Source organism: Dermacentor albipictus, chromosome 6 (genome assembly GCF_038994185.2).
Source record: "Dermacentor albipictus isolate Rhodes 1998 colony chromosome 6, USDA_Dalb.pri_finalv2, whole genome shotgun sequence".
NCBI classification, from domain to species: domain Eukaryota; kingdom Metazoa; phylum Arthropoda; class Arachnida; order Ixodida; family Ixodidae; genus Dermacentor; species Dermacentor albipictus.
The window spans coordinates 130,484,367-130,503,590 of record NC_091826.1 but is presented as its reverse complement, the minus strand read 5'-3'; the positions used below and the strand labels follow the sequence as shown (position 1 = coordinate 130,503,590).

Below are 19,224 nucleotides of genomic sequence, written 5' to 3'. Positions count from 1 at the left end.
GATAATATGTGGAATGACGAAAGCTGCAGTGGAGGCATATGGTGTGACAGAGCCATCGGTATACACGTGTACAGTATCTCCGTACTCTGCAGAAATGCTTAACAGGGTGGTTTCCTGAGGCCAATAGATGGAACGGATGACTTTTTAGTAACTCCAGGGATCTCCAATGGAACGACAGATTTAGACAGAACCCAACCGGTATTCTAGGAGTACAGGCGGGAGAAAATCTTGACCTGAAAACACTCTGATGGCGCGATATAGCCCTTGAAAAGCTGGAACCTGGGTGGGTGGCAGGGAGCGATGGCAGAGGATGGTGCCTGTGTCGGGTCAACACGCGAAGGTACATTTGAAGAGGCTCGCAGAGCAAGTATACCCCAACAGGACAAGCACGAGCTTCCGCTATTGTTCCATTGGTTGACGTGCATCGTGGGAGGCCCAAACATGTGCGCAATGCTTGAGCTTGAATGCTCTCCAGCACGCGCACACAGCTATGTACCATGCTTGAGAGCGCCGGCATGCTGTACCGTATATACCCTACGAATAGTGCTTGGTACAATTCGACTAATGGCGACTCCGAGGGGCCCGATCTTGTTCGTGCAACGACGCGAAGGATGTGAACAAAACTCTTCAGCTTTGACTTCAGTGAGGCGACGTGTCTTCACCAAGATTATCCCCAGTCTATGACTAAGCCAAGGAATCTGTGTTGTGTAACCGTAGGTATCGCTACTCCGTTAATCATTATCAGATATCTGGTCATTTGTTTTCACGTGAATGTAATCACGGAACATTTTTCTGTTAAGAGTTGGAGGCCTTGACGCCGCAGGTACTTAGCTGTGATTGTCACCACGTTGAAGCCTAGCACGCATTTGGGGACGGGTGGCTCCAGATGCCCATATGTATATGTCGGCCGCATATGTGCGAATTTTCAGCGTGCTAGGAAGTTCGAATGCAAGGTCAATCAATGCAACATTGAAAAAAGTTGGACTGAGAACTCCCCCTTGTGGAGATCCGATGTATATGGTACTGTCCGGTATCGCCATCTCTTGTAGACGTATACACCGTGCGGCCACTGAGGTAGCTAACAATCCATGCATATAGCCCGCCACCGACGTCTAAATCTTCCAGTGCATCAAGAATTCAATAAAGGAGTACGTTGAAATATGCACCATTAATATCCAGAAAAACAGCTTTAACTAACCGACGGCGACTTCTTTCCTGTTCAACAGTGCAGACCAAGTCGATAACACCATCAATGGAAGAACGGCCTCTTCTAAATCCGTGCATAAAATCATGAAAGCAATTATTTCTCTCTAGAAACCCTTCCAGTCTTGACAAGACCATCCTTTCCATTACTTTGCCGGCGCAACTGGCTAAGGCGATTGGTCTGTAGGAGGAAAGCCCGTTAGGGCACTTTCCCGGTTTAAGCAGCGCTACAACGCGACTGCATTTCCAACAATCTGGAACATTTCCTGTCTTCATCGTCATATTATAAAAAGTTAGAAGAAGACGTCGTGATTCGGTGCCAAGATGGCAGAGTGCAGCGTACGTGATTCCGTCTGGTTCTGGTGCCAATGAGCGTCGAGAAACAGAAATCGCAGCACCAAGCTTTTGCATCGTAAACGGTACTTCGATTCGCTCATCAGGTGACGGAGGCGCGATGGTGGTAAGGGATGAAGTCACTGCATTAGATGCGTCCACAGTGAGTTTACAGTAGTCCTCTGCTACCTCCAATTCGGTCTGGCGTTGACGTAGAGCCAACGCACGGAATGGGTGTCTTTGTTGTGCAGTTGCCTGGAGACTTCGTATGACCCGCCATATCTTAGAGCTGTCTCGAATCAGGGATCTACAGAATGCTCTCCAACGCTGTCTGTCAAGCTTTTCCAGATGTCGAAGAACATGTCGTTGGGCTCGGCGACTTTTCGAAAGATCTGACGGTGGCTTTGTTCTTCTGTATCGCCGTTCCGCGCGGCGACTGATTGCACAAAGGGCCTCATATTGTATCTCGACCGATGATCTGTGCCTCGGTATGCTGACTTCTCTGGTTTTGTCCCGCAGGGCAGAGGCAATGATGCCCGCTATTTTGGATGGAGATTTCATACTCTGACAGGCGGTGTCGACAGAGATCTTAAATAAGATCCAGTCTGTTTGACGAATGAAACGTGAGGCTGAATGGCGAAACCAACTAAAGTGAACGTAAATGGGGAGGTGGTCACTACCATGAGTCTTTAGATAAGTCGACCAGTATGCTGAAGACAGAAGGCTGCTTGATACGAACGTTAGGTCAAAAAATCTGTTTTAGTACCTGAGACGAATAAGTGCAGGAGACCCGACACTGAGCGCATTAAGTCACTACACATGAAGTCGGCCAAATATTTGTCCCGAGAATTCATAGAAGTGCTACCCCACAGGGGATGGTGCGCGTTAAAGTCACCGATCACAATATGAGAACCGTGCGATGCTTGCAGCAGAGACATCGGGTGCGAGCAATCGGTCCTCGCTCTTGTGTGGATGTATCCTCCAATCACTGTAACCGTGCGACATCTCTGTTTTATGGTAAAGCACACGTAATCATTCGTAGTATGCGATGGGACGTCAAGTCTGAAATACACCAGATCATGACGTATACAAACTAATACTTTGCTCGAGGTTTGGTCGTTACGAGACCACATCTAGACATGTCCAGAAATAAAAAAAATTTAATTATGGGGTTTGAGGTGCCAAAACCACTTTCTGATTATGAGGCAAGCCGTAGTGGAGGACTCCGGAAATTTTGACCACCTGGGGTTCTTTAACGTGCACCTAAATCTAAGTACACGGGTGTTTTCGCATTTCGCCCCCATCAAAATACGGAAAGATGTATCCATATTAGGTTCACAGATAGCAATTACTGGAAATTGGTACTTAAATACCCGCTGTCGGAAATCCGACAAACGACCACGTAGACCTCGAGCATTCCACTGCATAACAAGCGATTGACGCATCCGTTCTTCAAACATCATCGCCATACTTGCTTAGTGGAGAACCACTAACAATGGTTACAACACTTCAAGTAGCTGCACGGCAGCCTTGGCAGCCGGGGTATTTAGTCCGGAAAGAATCCTGCGCATGGAGCCCATCAAATTTTTCAATATACTCGTGACGTCAATGTAATCCATCTTTGCATTTTCTTCAGTGCGTGTAGGAGCGGTGCATAAGGGCCTACACGCACGCCTTGATGGTAACGAGGGCCACTGAGTCTACGATGTGTTTGGGGACGTTGATGAGTAGCCTTGTACTTACGCAGCATACAAAGGCTTTGAGGCACGTGCTTCTTCATTCCTGAGACCAGGAGGGGGTGGATGCTGCACTTGAGCTGTCGTTGCTCCTATGCGAGGAGGGCTGCTGTCCCGTTGATGTCAGTGTCGTGAACGGCATCTGCGGTGGCGGATAGCCCTTACCGCTTCCCTGTGCGTGGAATAATCTCTACCCATCTTCTTCAGAATACCAATTCCCTTCCTGATCTTTGGGCACTCTTCTGACGTTGCGTCGTGAGCACCAGAACAATTTGGACACTTCGCAGCAACGTTGCAATTGCTGTCTCCGTGAGGTCCAGCACATCGTTTGCATGTTACTGCAGCCTTGCAAACTGCACTGACATGCCCAAGTTTCATACACTTGTGACATTGTAAAAGCCTCGGCACGTACGGACGTACCGGATGCCTCACATATCCAACCTTGACGTGTGTTGGCAAAGTTTCCGACTGGAACACTAATTTCACATATCGGGATCGTCCAAAACGGTGAAAGCTCAGCACAGGAACCGACGATGATAGTAGTTTCGCCAGAGCAGTTTCTGTAATATCATGTCCACGTCGTAGATGACGCCTGTCGTCGCTTCCTTGCCGTATGTGGGGAATGCGCGAACAGGGATGCTGCCCAACTGAGTGACGTTTTACAGTGTCTCCAGTACTGTCGGCGTATTGACTTCCAGCGAGAGGATGTTCTTTCGAGCCTTTATACGTATTTCTTCTACTTTACCATGGGCACTTCGTTCAAAATATTCCGACAGGCTCTGCCTGTCCAGCGAGTTGAGGCAGTCTGTTGTCGTTGTTGGTACGTATGCAATAGTGTACGACTGCTTGCCACTTGCCTTTTTCGTCGCCTGGCGACTGGTCGGTGATGCTCTTCGTATCTTTCTCTTCAGACGTCGGCTTGGCACCACGGTAGAATCGCTGTCGGAGCCCATATCATCAGTAGAGAAGCCATCAGATGACTAAATCGGGACTATTCTGGGGTCCAAGCGGTTACTCACGTCACCGGCATAACGAACTGGCCATTCAGGACTCAATTGCTGGGCGGGGTTTGGATCCCCCATTGCAGAGGACGACGTCCCCCAGTTTTCTTGTCACTGATTGCAGATATCACAGAAAATAAAGTAGAAAATGCAGAGACCTCGAAGCTGAAGCTGCTTACTACGATCCCTTCTTCCGATAACCATTCCGAAGGGCATTCGCACGCTTTTTTTGCACCTCCAGATAGGCATTTACACTCATTCGGTAGTACAATCGCACAGGTCGTACGTCAGGGTCACAGTAATACCCAGCCATTCGGGAGCACCAGAGGCTGTCAAAGCCCACAAGCATTACTAGATCGAAAGTAATCCCATCGGTATTTTACCTCACTAAATGCCTGATGCCGTAGGCATCTAACGAGAGTTCTTTAACGTCCTTTCCAAAATAAACATCCCAAAAATACACTCCTTCTCGAAAATTCAGAAAAACGCGATCTATTATCCTGGGTTGTTCACTGATTAAACAATGTGTTCCCCATGGTGCCAAAAAAAAGATACCTTTTCTTTCAAACCTGTCATTACTGAAAGCCTTCCTGTATGAACGTTGAAGTAAAAAAGTTTTTACCCCAAGTGAAATTCGCATACTGTTTACCCTTCTTATGACATTCTGGGCATGTCTATACTTCAGCAAAGAGATCTACATGAAGGCACAGGAAATTGAGCAGAGGAGTTCAGTGCTGTTCGTCCTCAATTTTTTAGCCAAGACGTTCTTACGCTGAGAAACTGGTGCAACCCAAGTGGTAGCGCATTTAAGATGAAGCTTTAGCTCGGGCCCAACTCCGATGCCGTCTATTCAAATACATGTAAAAGGCAGAAACGCTTTCCTGAGATAACCACTGGGATGATTTTAATGATATTTGTTGCATTTGAGAGAGAACGTTTAGTTGTAGTTACTGCTGCAAGCTGACTTTTGATTTAGGACATGGATATTTTACAAGTCTTCAAGAATTGGAAAGCCTGAAAAAAATAATGGCATGAAATTTACAAATTTGCTTCTCTGCACGAAGAAGAAATCGCAGTTATGCAAACTGCATTCGTTGGAGCATCGAAAGTGGAGAAATGTGACGTATCAAATAATATCGTGCGTGAATAATTCCGTTGTTTACAAGAGATTTTTGCAAAAGTCCTACTTGTATATTACCGGTGTATTTAAAAACGAAATACAATACATCAATTTTGTCCGCTTCGGATATACTATTAGAATGCAAGTTTCAGAATTGTGATATGTTATTTATTGCCGAGTTGTAGTTTTGTATACCTGATAGATTCACTTTCTATATATCCGCGATCTTCCAGAATATTTAGTAAAAAAATATCATTGCTCACTCTTTCATAGAACCGGCAGAACACGAAAGTGAAACGTGTCTTTCGAGAAGCTGTTGCATGTTCAGAGAATATCAAGAATCGCAACTAGCCATCGGCAGCACGCTAGCACTGTCCTCGACAATGGCGACACAAGGGAAAGTTGTCCAACGACTCGCGACCGGAAAACATCCCCCGGAGACAGTGTACATTGCAGGCGGCGGAGCGCTGCGCAAATACGCCATAAACCACAGGCGTTCGCAAGCCGTACAAACGAAACCGTACGGGTTGTTAGTAAATCCCTTCTTGAACTCGCAATCCGACGCCGCGAAAGGCGCAGGATTTGGGGGTCAGCGAGCGTGTTTCTTGGTGCGCGGCGTCCTGTTCGCGAGCGACGTCCTGCCGCCGTGTCGCATCGGCAAACGTACGAGCATTTTAGTATCGCTCCGTGATTTCTCGGGCAGCCAGCTGCGACGTGCTCGGCTTCGTGAATGCGAGTGGTAGAGTTCGCAGCGCGCGCCGCGAACGCGTTCGTGCTGGCGTGTCCTTCGCCGGACCAAAGCGAGATGCGCCCATGGTGCATCAGTTTTCTTAGTTGGTGTGGTCGCAAGCGAAGGCGTAGGTGGCGTGTAAGCCCTGCTGTTGCATGTGGAAACTACACTACGTAGGCGACGAGGCGTCACAGGCTAATCCGATGCTATAGGCAAACCCCGTGCGGAAACTGAGTCGTCACCTCCCCACAATCCAGCGTTAGAGCCTCCGCTGCGCTGAGACTGCCGAAGCGCTCACTGTCGGCGCTCCTTAGCACCGTGATGCAATACTTCGCTTCCCCAATCCTAGATGACGGCACCATCTGTCAGAAATTTGTGTCTTACGCGTTCGCCGCTGACGTCACATCTGTTACAGGAAGTCGATCGTGGATCCCGGCATTAAACACTTTCGTGTTAAAATTCACCGCCTAAATAAACAATTATCTACCAACAGTCACTAGAATTTCAGTCATCAAATTTGGAGCAGTCGTTGCCTAGAGAAAACGACTTCTTTCCCGTGCTTTTAGAGACAAACCTCCGAAGGTAAACCTTCCTCTTAAAGCCTATTCGATGCAGATGAAATGCAAAAAATTCAGAGACCTTCCACTATGTCAAGATGCAAGACCAGCGAAGCTTTATTGCTCGATAGCTATATTAAGTTATATATTGTGGTAGCGCTAAATTGGTTGAATAAAAGCACGAACACATGACTCCATTGCTTGCTTCCTTTTTATTTTTCTTTATTTTAATTTCTATTTTGGTAAAAAATGAGGTATCGATCGTGTCCGTGCGTAGACACAAATCATCATCAGGATTGGCTCGAGAGTCGTCGTCTTTTCCACTGCTGGCGACTCTCGATGTTACCACGCGAACGCGCTCGTGCCACAGCTCCCTCCACAACTTTCGCCAGTCACTGCACCGTCACACTCTGGATACGGAGTGCGAGATAGCATTGCGCTCGGTTCGATAGTCGGCGAGGCGCAATCGGTTATAGCACTGTCGCCGTTACAGTCACGGACTGCCCGCCTTCGGCACAGTGTTCGCAGGCGCCGCTGTGTCTTCCCTCTGGAAAGTTGGCGTGACTTCAGAAGAATCGTGTCTCAGTTGAAATTGTGTTTTGCGCTACCAGCGTGTACTTTCGGGCGCCACCGCAAACATTATTGAGGTACCTGATTGTTTTCTAGCTCGCTTTTGTCGTCTTCTCATTGGCCGATCTACATAGAAACCTATGGATGGTTCCGTCGTCGAGACTTGTAAAGATAACGAACATGCCACTAACGCACAGCTCATCGCTATTGGCGAATCGATATCTTTCAAGACAAATTTAAAAGAAAGAAAACTCACCTTCCGGCCCCAGTACTGAAGTAACTGGGAAACTTTAGTTTCTCGAGAGGTGCAAGCAAAAAATAAAACCAAACGAAATCTTTTAATGAGTAGTGGATGAGTTTCACAGCGAAGTCCGGCTGTCACGTCTTCCACTTCTGTGGTACTAGCAAGATGCGCCAACCGTAAACAACAGCAGGCGAGCACGGAACTCGCTGTATGTGACTTTCCGTGCGCAATAGATTGGAAGGTACGGGCCTGCAAATTGGCCGGCTAAGTTACCTGACCTCTCTCCACTCGATTTCTTTCTTTGGAGTTGTGTGAACGATCGTGCTTACATGATCGACATGGACCTGAGATTAGTTCAAGGCAACGAGAACGGATGTATGCCGTACAATTCTCTACGCGTTGGTCACTTCCCGGTCTGTTAATTTCGCTTTTATTTTTTGACACGAAGCTCTTTTTGCAGCACGCATGCGCAAGCAGTGCATACGCAAGCACTGCATCCGGCTGCCCGGTGCCACCACTAGAGCCAGTTCACTGCCGACTTTTATTTGATGAGGCAAGTCATCTACCTTCATGCCAGTCTTCAACTTGAGGAGCACTAAACGTGCTTTGGACCCCTCTCCACTCACACCTTGCACTCGCCAGCCTTCAAGGGTAATTTCGGTGACCTTGCCGAAAGCCGCCGACGCCGTCCGCACGTCCTTGTCATCCACACCTTATAGAAGCCAGTGTAAGCTAATGCTAACTAGATGGTCTTGTGGGCCTCTGTGGTTAGGCGCCGACCCCTTTCGACTTGTAACTTTTTAAAGTCAACCATCCGCTTTGTCGCTTTCACGCTGTTTAAAGTCACCGCCCACCCATGGTTGATCTGAAAAGCTACTAAGGCTAACAATTAGCATGCGTGCCAGCTTGATAAATTTTGTCCCAAAAATCTTCGATCCTAAAGGACCTCACACGTAGGTCTCCGCGCAAGAGCATGGTGTTCCTAACAACACGTTCTGCAGATAGCTGTGACAGAATGACCTGTTAGTCGCCATCCTCACTAGCGTTCATCCTGTTTCCTCGACAGTCAAGGGCTGCTGACGCCGCTCCAAGGGAGCCAATGATTTATTTGTCCGGCACGCGTGGCAGTCGACCGAAGGAATGATTGACATTCGATTTGGTTTTGAATCACTCATTGACTGTCCAACTAGAGTAGCCTCTCGTGGAAGCAGTACGCTCATTGATCATGTGTTATCTAACATATCACCATGGCCTTGCTACGTGGTTATTGATACTGACATAACCGATAGTTTTCCAGTTGTTCTTACACTTAACAATGAAATACATGAGAGCGATAATAGCTACTTTACTTCCGTATTTAGTGCAGATACCATTATTGAAGCCATCAGTGAAAGTTGAAGCCAATCAGTGAAACTGATTGGTCGCCAATTAATTCTATGTCTGATCCCAAAGCCGCACTAAACAAATTCTGCTCTTTATTTTTATTGGCCGTTTCAACTAACACACGCACTGTAATATGTGGGAAAAAGTATAAATATCCGCGCAACCCATGGATGACGGATGGTCTTCTAGAAAGCTTAAGAAAGAAGGAAAACATGTACAAGAAAACTAAACGGCAGCCCTTTAATAGTGGACTAGCTATAGACGCTATAGTAGGTACTGTAAATTACTGAACGTTTTACTTCAACAGGCGCAAAAGAGATACTAGGAAAATAAATTTGATCAGAATAAAAATATTCCCAAAAAGCGATGGCAGTTATTGAACTTTTTCTTAACAAGTCATCTGTTGATGCCTCTATAACAAAATAAATTGCGATGGTCTCACTCTGAGCCCAACGAAATTGCTAATGTTTTTCCGACTACTTTTCGTCCGTTTACACTACTAACAACCTTTTTAGCCGTACGACACAATCATTCTTCTTGTAAACCAGCTACACCATATGAAGTGTGCTCCACAAATTCTAACCTTAAATATACAGGGCTAGGCTTAGACAATATTTGTGTCAGGCATTTAAAACTGATTGCGCATTTAGTTTGCGGCACGCTCTGTAATATTATCAGCCTTATGTTTAAAGAAGGTGCATTCCCTTCATTTTTAGAAAATGCCAGGATTATTCCTGTTTTTAAAAAAGGCTACAAACACACAGTTAATAATGACCGACCAATTGCGATTCCTTCCTGCCTTAGTAAACTCATTGAGAAATTATTTGTTAAACGTCCTAATAACTGCTTAACAAAGTTTAAATTGCTAAAGAAAAATCAATTTGGTTTCCGCCCTGGAAGTTCAACGAATCTAGCTGTTCTATCTCTGACTCCATAAAAAAATGTATTGATTCAGGAAACTTAGATCTGTATTTCTAGACTTCCGTAAAGCTTATGACACGGTTAACCATCAAGTCCTGTTTAATAAACTGGACTCTTATGGTATAATCGGTCCTGCGCTAACATTCTTAAAAAAAATTACTTACTTGACCGCTCATGCGCAGTACATGCAGCAAATACTTTCTCAGTAACAATATGTGTTAACCAAGGTGTACCACAGGGATCAGTTCTGGGACCTTTGCTTTTCCTTCTCTATATTAATGATCTTCCGGATTCTCTTAACTCCACCAACTACGTTCATTGCATTTTATACTCAGATGACACAACCATATCTTCATCGAAGGCGACTAATGTCTACTGCTAGACCGTGAAATTTGCGTCGCAAGAGGGATCGCTCAACTGCATGGAGGGGAAACTGAAGTGTTGCTGACAAACTTCAGCCATGAGTTCAAGCACATCAACAAGGGCACGACGATCGCGTACATCGAGGAAATTCTGGAAACCAGTAATGCGTTTGTCCTCTCGGATTCCACCACATCTACGCCGACGACCATGGTTCCCGAACCAGAATACGACATTAATCCAAGTCTCCCCGTGATTAAGCAACAGCAGCTCAGAAGTCTGCTCCGACTATACAAAGGCTGCTTTTCGACGTCATCGAGGATTCGACAAACACCAGTCGCCAAGCATCGCATAAACACCGAGGAGTGCGCTCGACCACTCCGCCAGAGCCCTTATCGAATTTCCCCGTGAGAACGTGAAGCTATAAGAGAACAAGTCGACGAAATGCTGCGCGACGACATCATCCAGCCGTCAAAAAGCCCGTGGGCCTTACCTGTAGTCCTGGTGAAGAAAAAGGACGGAACCCTACGCTTCTGCGTCGATTATCGTCGACTGAACAAGATCACGAAGAAGGATGTGTACCGCTTTCCACGGATAGAGGACGCATTGGATCGGCTCTGCAACGCTAAATACTTCTCGTCAATGAACCTCAAGTCTCGTTACTGGCAAATAAAACTCGACGCGAGAGATCGCGAAAAGACCACCTTCATCATGCCACACGGCCTCTACGAGTTCAAGGTCATGCCATTCGGAGTGTGATCGGCGCCTGCAACGTTTCAGCGCGTCATGGACACAATGTTAACAGGATTGAAGTGGCAGATGTGTCTATTTACTTGGATGACGTCGTTGTCTTCGCCGGGAATTTCAACGATCACCTTAGGAGGCTTGCAACAGTACTCGAGGCCATGAAGTCATCAGGGCTCACTCTGAAGCCAGAAAAGTGCTGCTTCACCTACGATGAGCTTCTGTTCCTAGGTCACGTCATCAGCAAGTCTGGAGTCCGCCCCAACGCACAGAAGACAGCTGCCATCGCAAAGTTCCCGCAGCCCACCGACAAGAAGGCCGTGCGTAGATTTCTTGGCATGTGTGCCTACTGCAGGCGATTTGTCAAGGACTTTTCACGCATCGCTGAGCCGCGGACACAGCTAACTAAATGTGACGTCGAGTTCAAGTGGGAAACGCCGCAGGCCGACGCATTTCAAGAGCTCAAACGACGCATGCAGTCGCCGCCCGTACTTGCGCACTTCGACGAGCACCCCGATACCGAAATACACACTGACGCCAGTAGCCTAGGCCTCGGTGCCATCCTATTCCAGAGAAAAGATGGGCATGAACACGTGATAGCTTACGCTAGCCGGTCATTGTCAAAAGCGGAAGGCAATTATTCTACAACGGAAAAGGAATGCCTCGCCATCGTTTGGGCTACAGCGAAATTTCGCCCTTACCTCTATGCCAGGCCATTCAATGTGGTCAGCGACATTCACGCGTTGTCTTGGCTAGCTAACTTAAAGGACCCTTCAGGAAGGCTGGCATGGTGGAGGAGCCTCAGACTACAAGAATACGACATCACTGTCACCTATAAGTCCGGACGAAAACATTCAGATGCCGATTGCCTATCACGCGCCCCCATTGACCCGGCGCCGCAAGATGACGAGGATGACGACGCCTCCCTTGGGATAAAAAGCGCGGAAGACTTCGCCGATCAACAACGAGGGGACCCGGAGCTAAAAGCCCTAGTCGAGTATTTGGAAGGGCACACCGACGTTGTCCCTAGGGAATTTAGGCATGGATTTTCTTCGTTCACGCTCCAAACAACCTACTCGTGAAGAAAAACTTCTCACCAGTCCGCGCCAAATACCTTCTTGTTGTTCCGTCCGCGCTGCGCCCAGAAGTACTGCACGCCTTACACGACGATCCAACCGCTGGGCACCTCGGATTCTCCAGGACGCTGTCGAGAATACAGCAAAAGTTACGTCAAGACATGCCGAGACTGTCAACGACGCAAGACACCACGGACAAGGCCAGCAGGGTTACTACAGCCGATCGAACCTCCTCGTCAACCATTCGAGCAGATTGGGATGGATTTGTTGGGGCCGTTTCCGACATCAACATCCGGGAATAAGTGGATGGTCGTGGCGACGGACTATCTCACCCGCTTCGCTGAAACTAAAGTTCTACCAAAAGGCAGCGCAGCCGAAGTGGCGAAATTTTTCGTGGAGAACATCCTGCTGCAGCGTGGTGCCCCAGAAGTCCTCATCGCCGACAGAGGAACGGCTTTTACAGCAGAGCTCACCCAAGCCATTCTGCAATATAGCGAGACAAGCCACAGGAGGACAACTGCCTACCATCCGCAAACGAATGGTCTCACGGTGCGCCTGAACAAGACCCTCGCCGACATGCTGTACGTCGACGTTGAGCACAAGACGTGGGACGCGGTCCTGCCGTATGTAACCTTCGCTTACAACACGGCGGTGCAAGAAACAACACAGATCACGCCATTTAAGCTGCTTTACGGCAGGAACCCGACGACGACGCTTCGCGCCAAGCTGCCGCACGTAACTGACGAAGAGAATGTTGACGTCGCCAGCTATCTCCAGCGCGCTGAAGAAGCCCGACAGCTCGCCCGCCTGCGGATCAAGAAGCAGCAGAGGACCGACAGCCGACGCTACAACCTCCGACGACGCTTCGTCGAGTACCAGCCCGGCGACCGCGTTTGGGTATGGACCCCGATTCGCCGACGAGGACACAGTGAGAAGCTACTGCGACGCTATTGCGGACCCTACAAGGTCATCCGACGTATTGGCGCTCTGGGCTACGAAGCCGTGCCATACGGCATTTCGCATTCACACCGGCGCCGCGCACGATCTGAAGTGGTCCACGTGGTGCGCCTTAAACCCTTTCACGGACGCTGACGAACTTCCTTATTTTTGTTGTTTTCTTTGCTATGAGTGCTTTTGTTTAATACTTTCGTTTGTTTGCAGCATCGGGTCGATGCTTTTTTAAGAGAGGGGTAATGACACGTGTACTTTGCTTTATCGGGCGACCACGTTTTGCTGTCTAACAAATGTTATCGCACAGCGCGGGACGCGGCTGCATGTATCCCAAGTTTCTGGAAAGTTATCGATGCTTCTATTTGCTGTCGTCGCCGAACTTTATGCTATCTGATTTCATTGTCTGACGCGGATGGTTAAAAAAATTACGGGGTTTTACGTGCCAAAACCACTTTCTGATTATGAGGCACGCCATAGTGGAGGACTCCGGAAACTTTGACCACCAGGGGTTCTTTAACGTGCACCTACATCTAAGTACACGCGTGTTTTCGCATTTCGCCCCCATCGGAATGTGGCCGCCGTGGCCGGGATTCTATCCCGCGACCTCGTGCTCAGCACCCCAGCACCATAGCCACTGAGCAACCACGGCGGGTGACGCGAATGGTGTAGTACTTTGTGGAAGGCACGCGGGTCCCAACAATTAGTCTGGAACATTCGATGACTTGTATAAAAGCCGACGCGCTTGACCTGATGATGATATTTTCGACGATCGCCAACCGTGTTCCGTGCTATCGTTGGGCCTGTCTTGTGGGCACAGGTTCGCCCAATAAAAGTTTTGTCGTTCACAGTATTGCTACTGCGTTCGTCTACGTCACCAACACGTGACATTCTAAATATAAATAAATAAATAAATAAATAATATATATATATATATATATATATATATATATATATATATATATATATATATATATATATATATATATATATGTCCTAGGAAAGCTACGATCTTCAAATTATCACCAAAGGTTCGCTGCCGAGCGCAGCAGATGCTAATGATGCCTGAAAAACCAGAGTAGAAAAGGCATGGCGTAACTTCTAATGCAGCTTCGACTGACTATTTTGAATGCAGCTTCGATGCCGAGCACTGCTGCTCATCTTAATCGGAGGTTTTTCCTGTATGAGGAAGCGATTCAGAATAGAGCCGCTATCTCTAACTCCGAGCCACCTGCACGCTGTGATTTCATTCTTAGGGGCTTAGTGCTGGCGATTTGTAAGTGCGGACATAAGTGAAACTTTAATTGTTGAACAAGCAATCCAACACCGCCAGTCAGCCTTTGTCTAGTCTCGCCAGCTCGGGTCATTGAGCCATTGCACTGCTTTTTTATTTCAATACTGATGAAGCTACTTTTGCATGCTCGACTGAAAAAAAGAGCACGAAATTCATTCTGAGCGGATGCACTGTACCAAGCATATGCTGAAAAGACTGCTATCAAAAATAAAACATTTTCGCTCACCGGTGTAATTGATGTTATGTGCAGGCCAGCGGGCGGCGTGGTGTCTTCTTCGTCATTCCTCCCTAAGGTCCACGAGCAGCTCGGCTGCGGTGAAAAATCCAGACCAGTTTTGGTGAAAATGAAACTTGCTGAAATACTTTCTAATGACGCATGAACCAACAAAACTACTTAAGGAAGAATGGGCTGGATGCTCGCATATAAAAATAACGGAGAGAGGAGGAGGGAAATGTTCACTAAAAAAAAGCATATGATTGTCGGACACAGTGGAATTATTTTCATTACCTACTGTTTCCCGAGCGTCTATTTTCTTTTTGTAGAGGCTGAACAAGACTTTACAATCGTCTGGACCACATAGCCCAAGATGTTTTACCCAAGTTTGCAACCCAGCAATAGGTCTCTCCCGATAACAAAAAGATATCTCAAAGGCTATGCTTTTGCGGAATGCACGAGAAGCAGTTCATGTAGCGGAAACGCGTCATAGATGCCATTGGTTTGGCACCAGACAGACAGACAGACAGACAGACAGACAGACAGACAGACAGACAGACAGACAGACAGACAGACAGACAGACAGACAGACAGACAGACAGACAGACAGACAGACAGACAGACAGACAGACAGACAGACAGACAGACAGACAGACAGACAGACAGACAGACAGACAGACAGACAGACAGACAGACAGACAGACAGACAGACAGACAGACAGACAGACAGACAGACAGACAGACAGACAGACAGACAGACAGACAGACAGACAGACAGACAGACAGACAGACAGACAGACAGACAGACAGACAGACAGACAGACAGACAGACAGACAGACAGACAGACAGACAGACAGACAGACAGACAGACAGACAGACAGACAGACAGACAGACAGACAGACAGACAGACAGACAGACAGACAGACAGACAGACAGACAGACAGACAGACAGACAGACAGACAGACAGACAGACAGACAGACAGACAGACAGACAGACAGACAGACAGACAGACAGACAGACAGACAGACAGACAGACAGACAGACAGACAGACAGACAGACAGACAGACAGACAGACAGACAGACAGACAGACAGACAGACAGACAGACAGACAGACAGACAGACAGACAGACAGACAGACAGACAGACAGACAGACAGACAGACAGACAGACAGACAGACAGACGGACGGACGGACGGACGGACGGACGGACGGACGGACGGACGGACGGACGGACGGACGGACGGACAGACAGACAGACAGACAGACAGACAGACAGACAGACAGACAAGCAGACAGACAGACAGACAGACAGACAGACAGACAGACAGACAGACAGAGAACTTTATTTGATCCTGAGGAGTTTCCGCGGGGGCCCCTATTGCGGACCCGCGGAAGCCGCTGGCCGCGTGCAAGTCGGGGCAGGTATACCGGGAAGTTCCGCCCTTTCTTGGGTCCTCTACATGTTTGTTTTTTTGAAGGGGATTACCAGAAGAAGAGGACAATGTTTGCAGCTTAAGCTGCAGTTTAAACGCGGCTAACAAACAATATTAACTAATTAACTTTTGAATCGGTGACGCAGGGCACGTTGTAATTGCGAAATTAAGAGGAAGCTTTAGCTCGAGGCCAACTCCGATGCGGCCTATTCAAATACATATAAAACGCAAAATCGTTTCTCTGAGATAACCCCTGGACCGATTTCGATGAAACTTGTGGCATTTGATAGAGAGCTAAATTTTAGTTACTGTTGGAAGCGTAATTTTGATTTATGGACTGCATTTTGTTACAAGCATTATCAAAAATCCGAAAGCTTGAAAAGAATAGGAGCATGAAGTTTACAACTAATTTGCTCTGAATCAATAAGGGACATCGCGGTTTTGTAAGAAGCATGCATTAGACCATTCAAAGAGCACAGATTTGATATGTCATTTTATATCTTACGTGGATTTGTTACGTTGTGCACAAGGGTGCAGCAAAACCTGTATTTTCATATTACTAAATTTTTCAAGATTCATGTGTAACATATCAGTTTTGTCCGCTTTAGATATACTTTTAGATGCAATGCACAGAATTGTGGCATTATTTTTCACTGCATCGTTACATGGTTCTAAAGTTCATAGCTTTGTTTTCTAAAAATGTTCGATTTTTGCCCATTTTAAATGAAAAAAATGACGAAATAAATCAGAAATTTCAAACCAACAGTGAGTAGATGTTGGGTTTTTTTTTTTTGAAATGCAGCAAACCTCGCAAATTTGGTGCAGTGGTTTCCGAGAAAGACGAATCCTCCTTTTACATGTATTTAGATAGGAACACCCGAGCTAAAGCTTCCCCTTTACCGTCAAGCACTGGTGAACTCGTGCCTGGTTAGCAGAAGTCTAGCGTCCTTTCTATATCTCAATAGGGAACAAGAACAAGAACATCCGCCTGCAAAGTTCGCCAATAAAGGCATTACTATGACATGTAAGCTCGTCATCAGCTGCTTGAGTCACGTTTTCGGGAGGTTGCCAGTCAGAACGCTAACGCATCTTATAGTATCATGAGAAGCCAACAAAAACAAGGACGCCAGGGAGCACAACGGGGAAATTACTTTTGCTTGCTAATGGAATTGAAGAAATGACAAATTAATAGTTGATTAATGGTTAATAATGAAAGTGGATGAAAAAACAACTTGGCACAGATGAGGAACGAACCCACGTCTTCGAACTACCCGTGCGATGCCCTAATCAGAGGACGTGGGATTGCTCCCCACCTGCGGCAATTTCTTTTTTCATCCACTTTCATAACCATTAATTTGTCATTATTTTAATTCAGTTAGTAAGTACAAGTAAATTCTCCTATGTTGTCCTTGGCGTCTTTCTTTGTTGGCTTCTCAAGTTAAAATTAATAAAAAAAGGGTCCCTCTGTTGTAGCACCAACGATACATTCCGGAGCGTGGCCGCAGAGTGATCTGTACAAGCAATCAACCAGAAAATTCGCGCCTGCGCGGAAGGCTTTCGACGCCCCTCAAGCAACCCGATAAAAGAATCCAGCGACAGCCACGGACACATCAGAGCGGTGCTGGCAGCAGTCTGTGCGACTGCTAACCGTATTGTTGCACCTATGCAGGTGGGCACACACGCATTTGTGTGAGAGTTCATTTCCTTGCATTTTACGGTTGCTGCACTGCTCTGGTACCGCTTGTTGTCTGTGACGCGTTTCTGGAAACCTTGTTAAAATGGGGGACGACGAGGCTACGCAACTTGAAAATTTTGCCATAACACTCGCAGACGAGGCTCCCAAAGCATTAAAGAAGTTACTAAGTTTCTGATAGAAATCACTTCTAAATTTATGCAGGCCATGACTGAAATTAAGGTTACCGTAAACAAGTTGAACTCATCTAGCGACGCCGTACAGAGTGAAATAGCAGTAGTGAAGGAATCAAAGGGTTTCATGAACACTGCCTTTGAGGGCCTCAGAACGGAAGTTAAATCGATGAGGCTCGAACTCGCAGAAGTAGAGAAGAACTATCTGGAAATTCAGCAAGAAAACAAGAAGCTGGCGAACGAAGTGAGGGAACTAAAAACACAATTGGTTGAACTGAAGCAATACAGCAGAAGGAATAACATCGAATTGAAAGGTATCCCTGAATCTGATAACGAGAACCTCGGTAGTATGGTGACACAGATAACTTCTTACCTACAAGTTTAGCTTCCTCTTGAGGAAATTGACACTGCACACCTTGTTCCAACCAAGTCGAAGGAACCTCCAATGTAATTGTGATAGTTAAGTCAAGGTTCCCACGTGACAGAATCTTGCAAGCTGCGAAAAAGAACAGGCTAAATACTTCTGTGCTTGGCTTCCCAGAGAACGATCCCGTTTTTGTCAACGAACATTTGTCTCCAGAAAAAAATGTTTTGCTCGGCAAAGCTATTGGAATAAAACGTGACAGAGGCTGGAAGTTCGCATGGGTGTCTGAAGGCAAAATCTTGATGAGAAAAACGGAAAACTCGAGAGTAATGCACATAACCTGTGAAGATGACCTGGGAAAGGTTGTTTGATTGCCAATGCTCTTGTGTTTTAGTACTTGTATACTCTTACAATGTATTTGGCCATAGATGAACATAACCTGTTAAGCAGTGACAAAAACAGATCAATATTTTACTCTAATATCCGCAGTGTGAGGAAGAACCTCAACCTTCTAGTGGCTTGCTTCGCAAGATATTCCCAATCTTTTGATATTGTAGCACTTACAGAAACCTTGCTGCAAAAAGATGAGAAAGTTATGCTTCCTCGCAATGTTATGCTATCTCATCCGAGAGAGAAAAAAACCGTGGTGGTGGTGTTGCCTTTTTTCTAAAAAATGGTCTACCTTTCTCGTTTTTGGTGCCAGTCACCCTCAGTCATACAGACATAGAAACACTGTTCATAAAACTGCCCCATTCATTCACTGTTGGACTTTTTTACCGCCCACCAAGCTCGCGCCTTTCCTCCTTTCTTAATAAACTCGAAGGAATTTTCGAAACGCTTACTACACACTCAGAACGCATCATTATGGTTGGCGATTTTAACATTGATACAAGTGCTGAATGCCACAGAGGCTACGTGAATCTGTTAACATCGTACCATTTCCGAAATATGATTAATACACCCATGCGTGTAACTAACTCGTCTTCATCTATTATTGATCATGCAATAACAAACATACTGACGGAGATACGCACTGGGGTTTAGAGCGAACCCATTTCCCATCACCTGCTACATTTTGTTGCTGCTGACACTGATATATAACGATTTGCGAAAGATCAAGA

The 19,224-nt window shown here is 46.6% G+C and overlaps 1 protein-coding gene across 2 annotated transcripts in view; it reads right to left on the bottom strand.

Annotated features, from left to right (window-relative positions):
- LOC139047121 (uncharacterized) overlaps positions 1-19,224 on the bottom strand; it is a 97,152-nt gene that overhangs the window by 56,674 nt on the left and 21,254 nt on the right. For both annotated transcript variants that reach the window (XM_070521093.1, XM_070521092.1), the window contains exon 2: positions 14,447-14,530. Coding sequence is in view for 1 of the 2 variants with exons in the window: in XM_070521092.1 (XP_070377193.1) it covers positions 14,447-14,530 (84 nt within the window). In the remaining variant the exon portion in view is untranslated. The remainder of the gene's footprint in view (positions 1-14,446; positions 14,531-19,224) is intronic.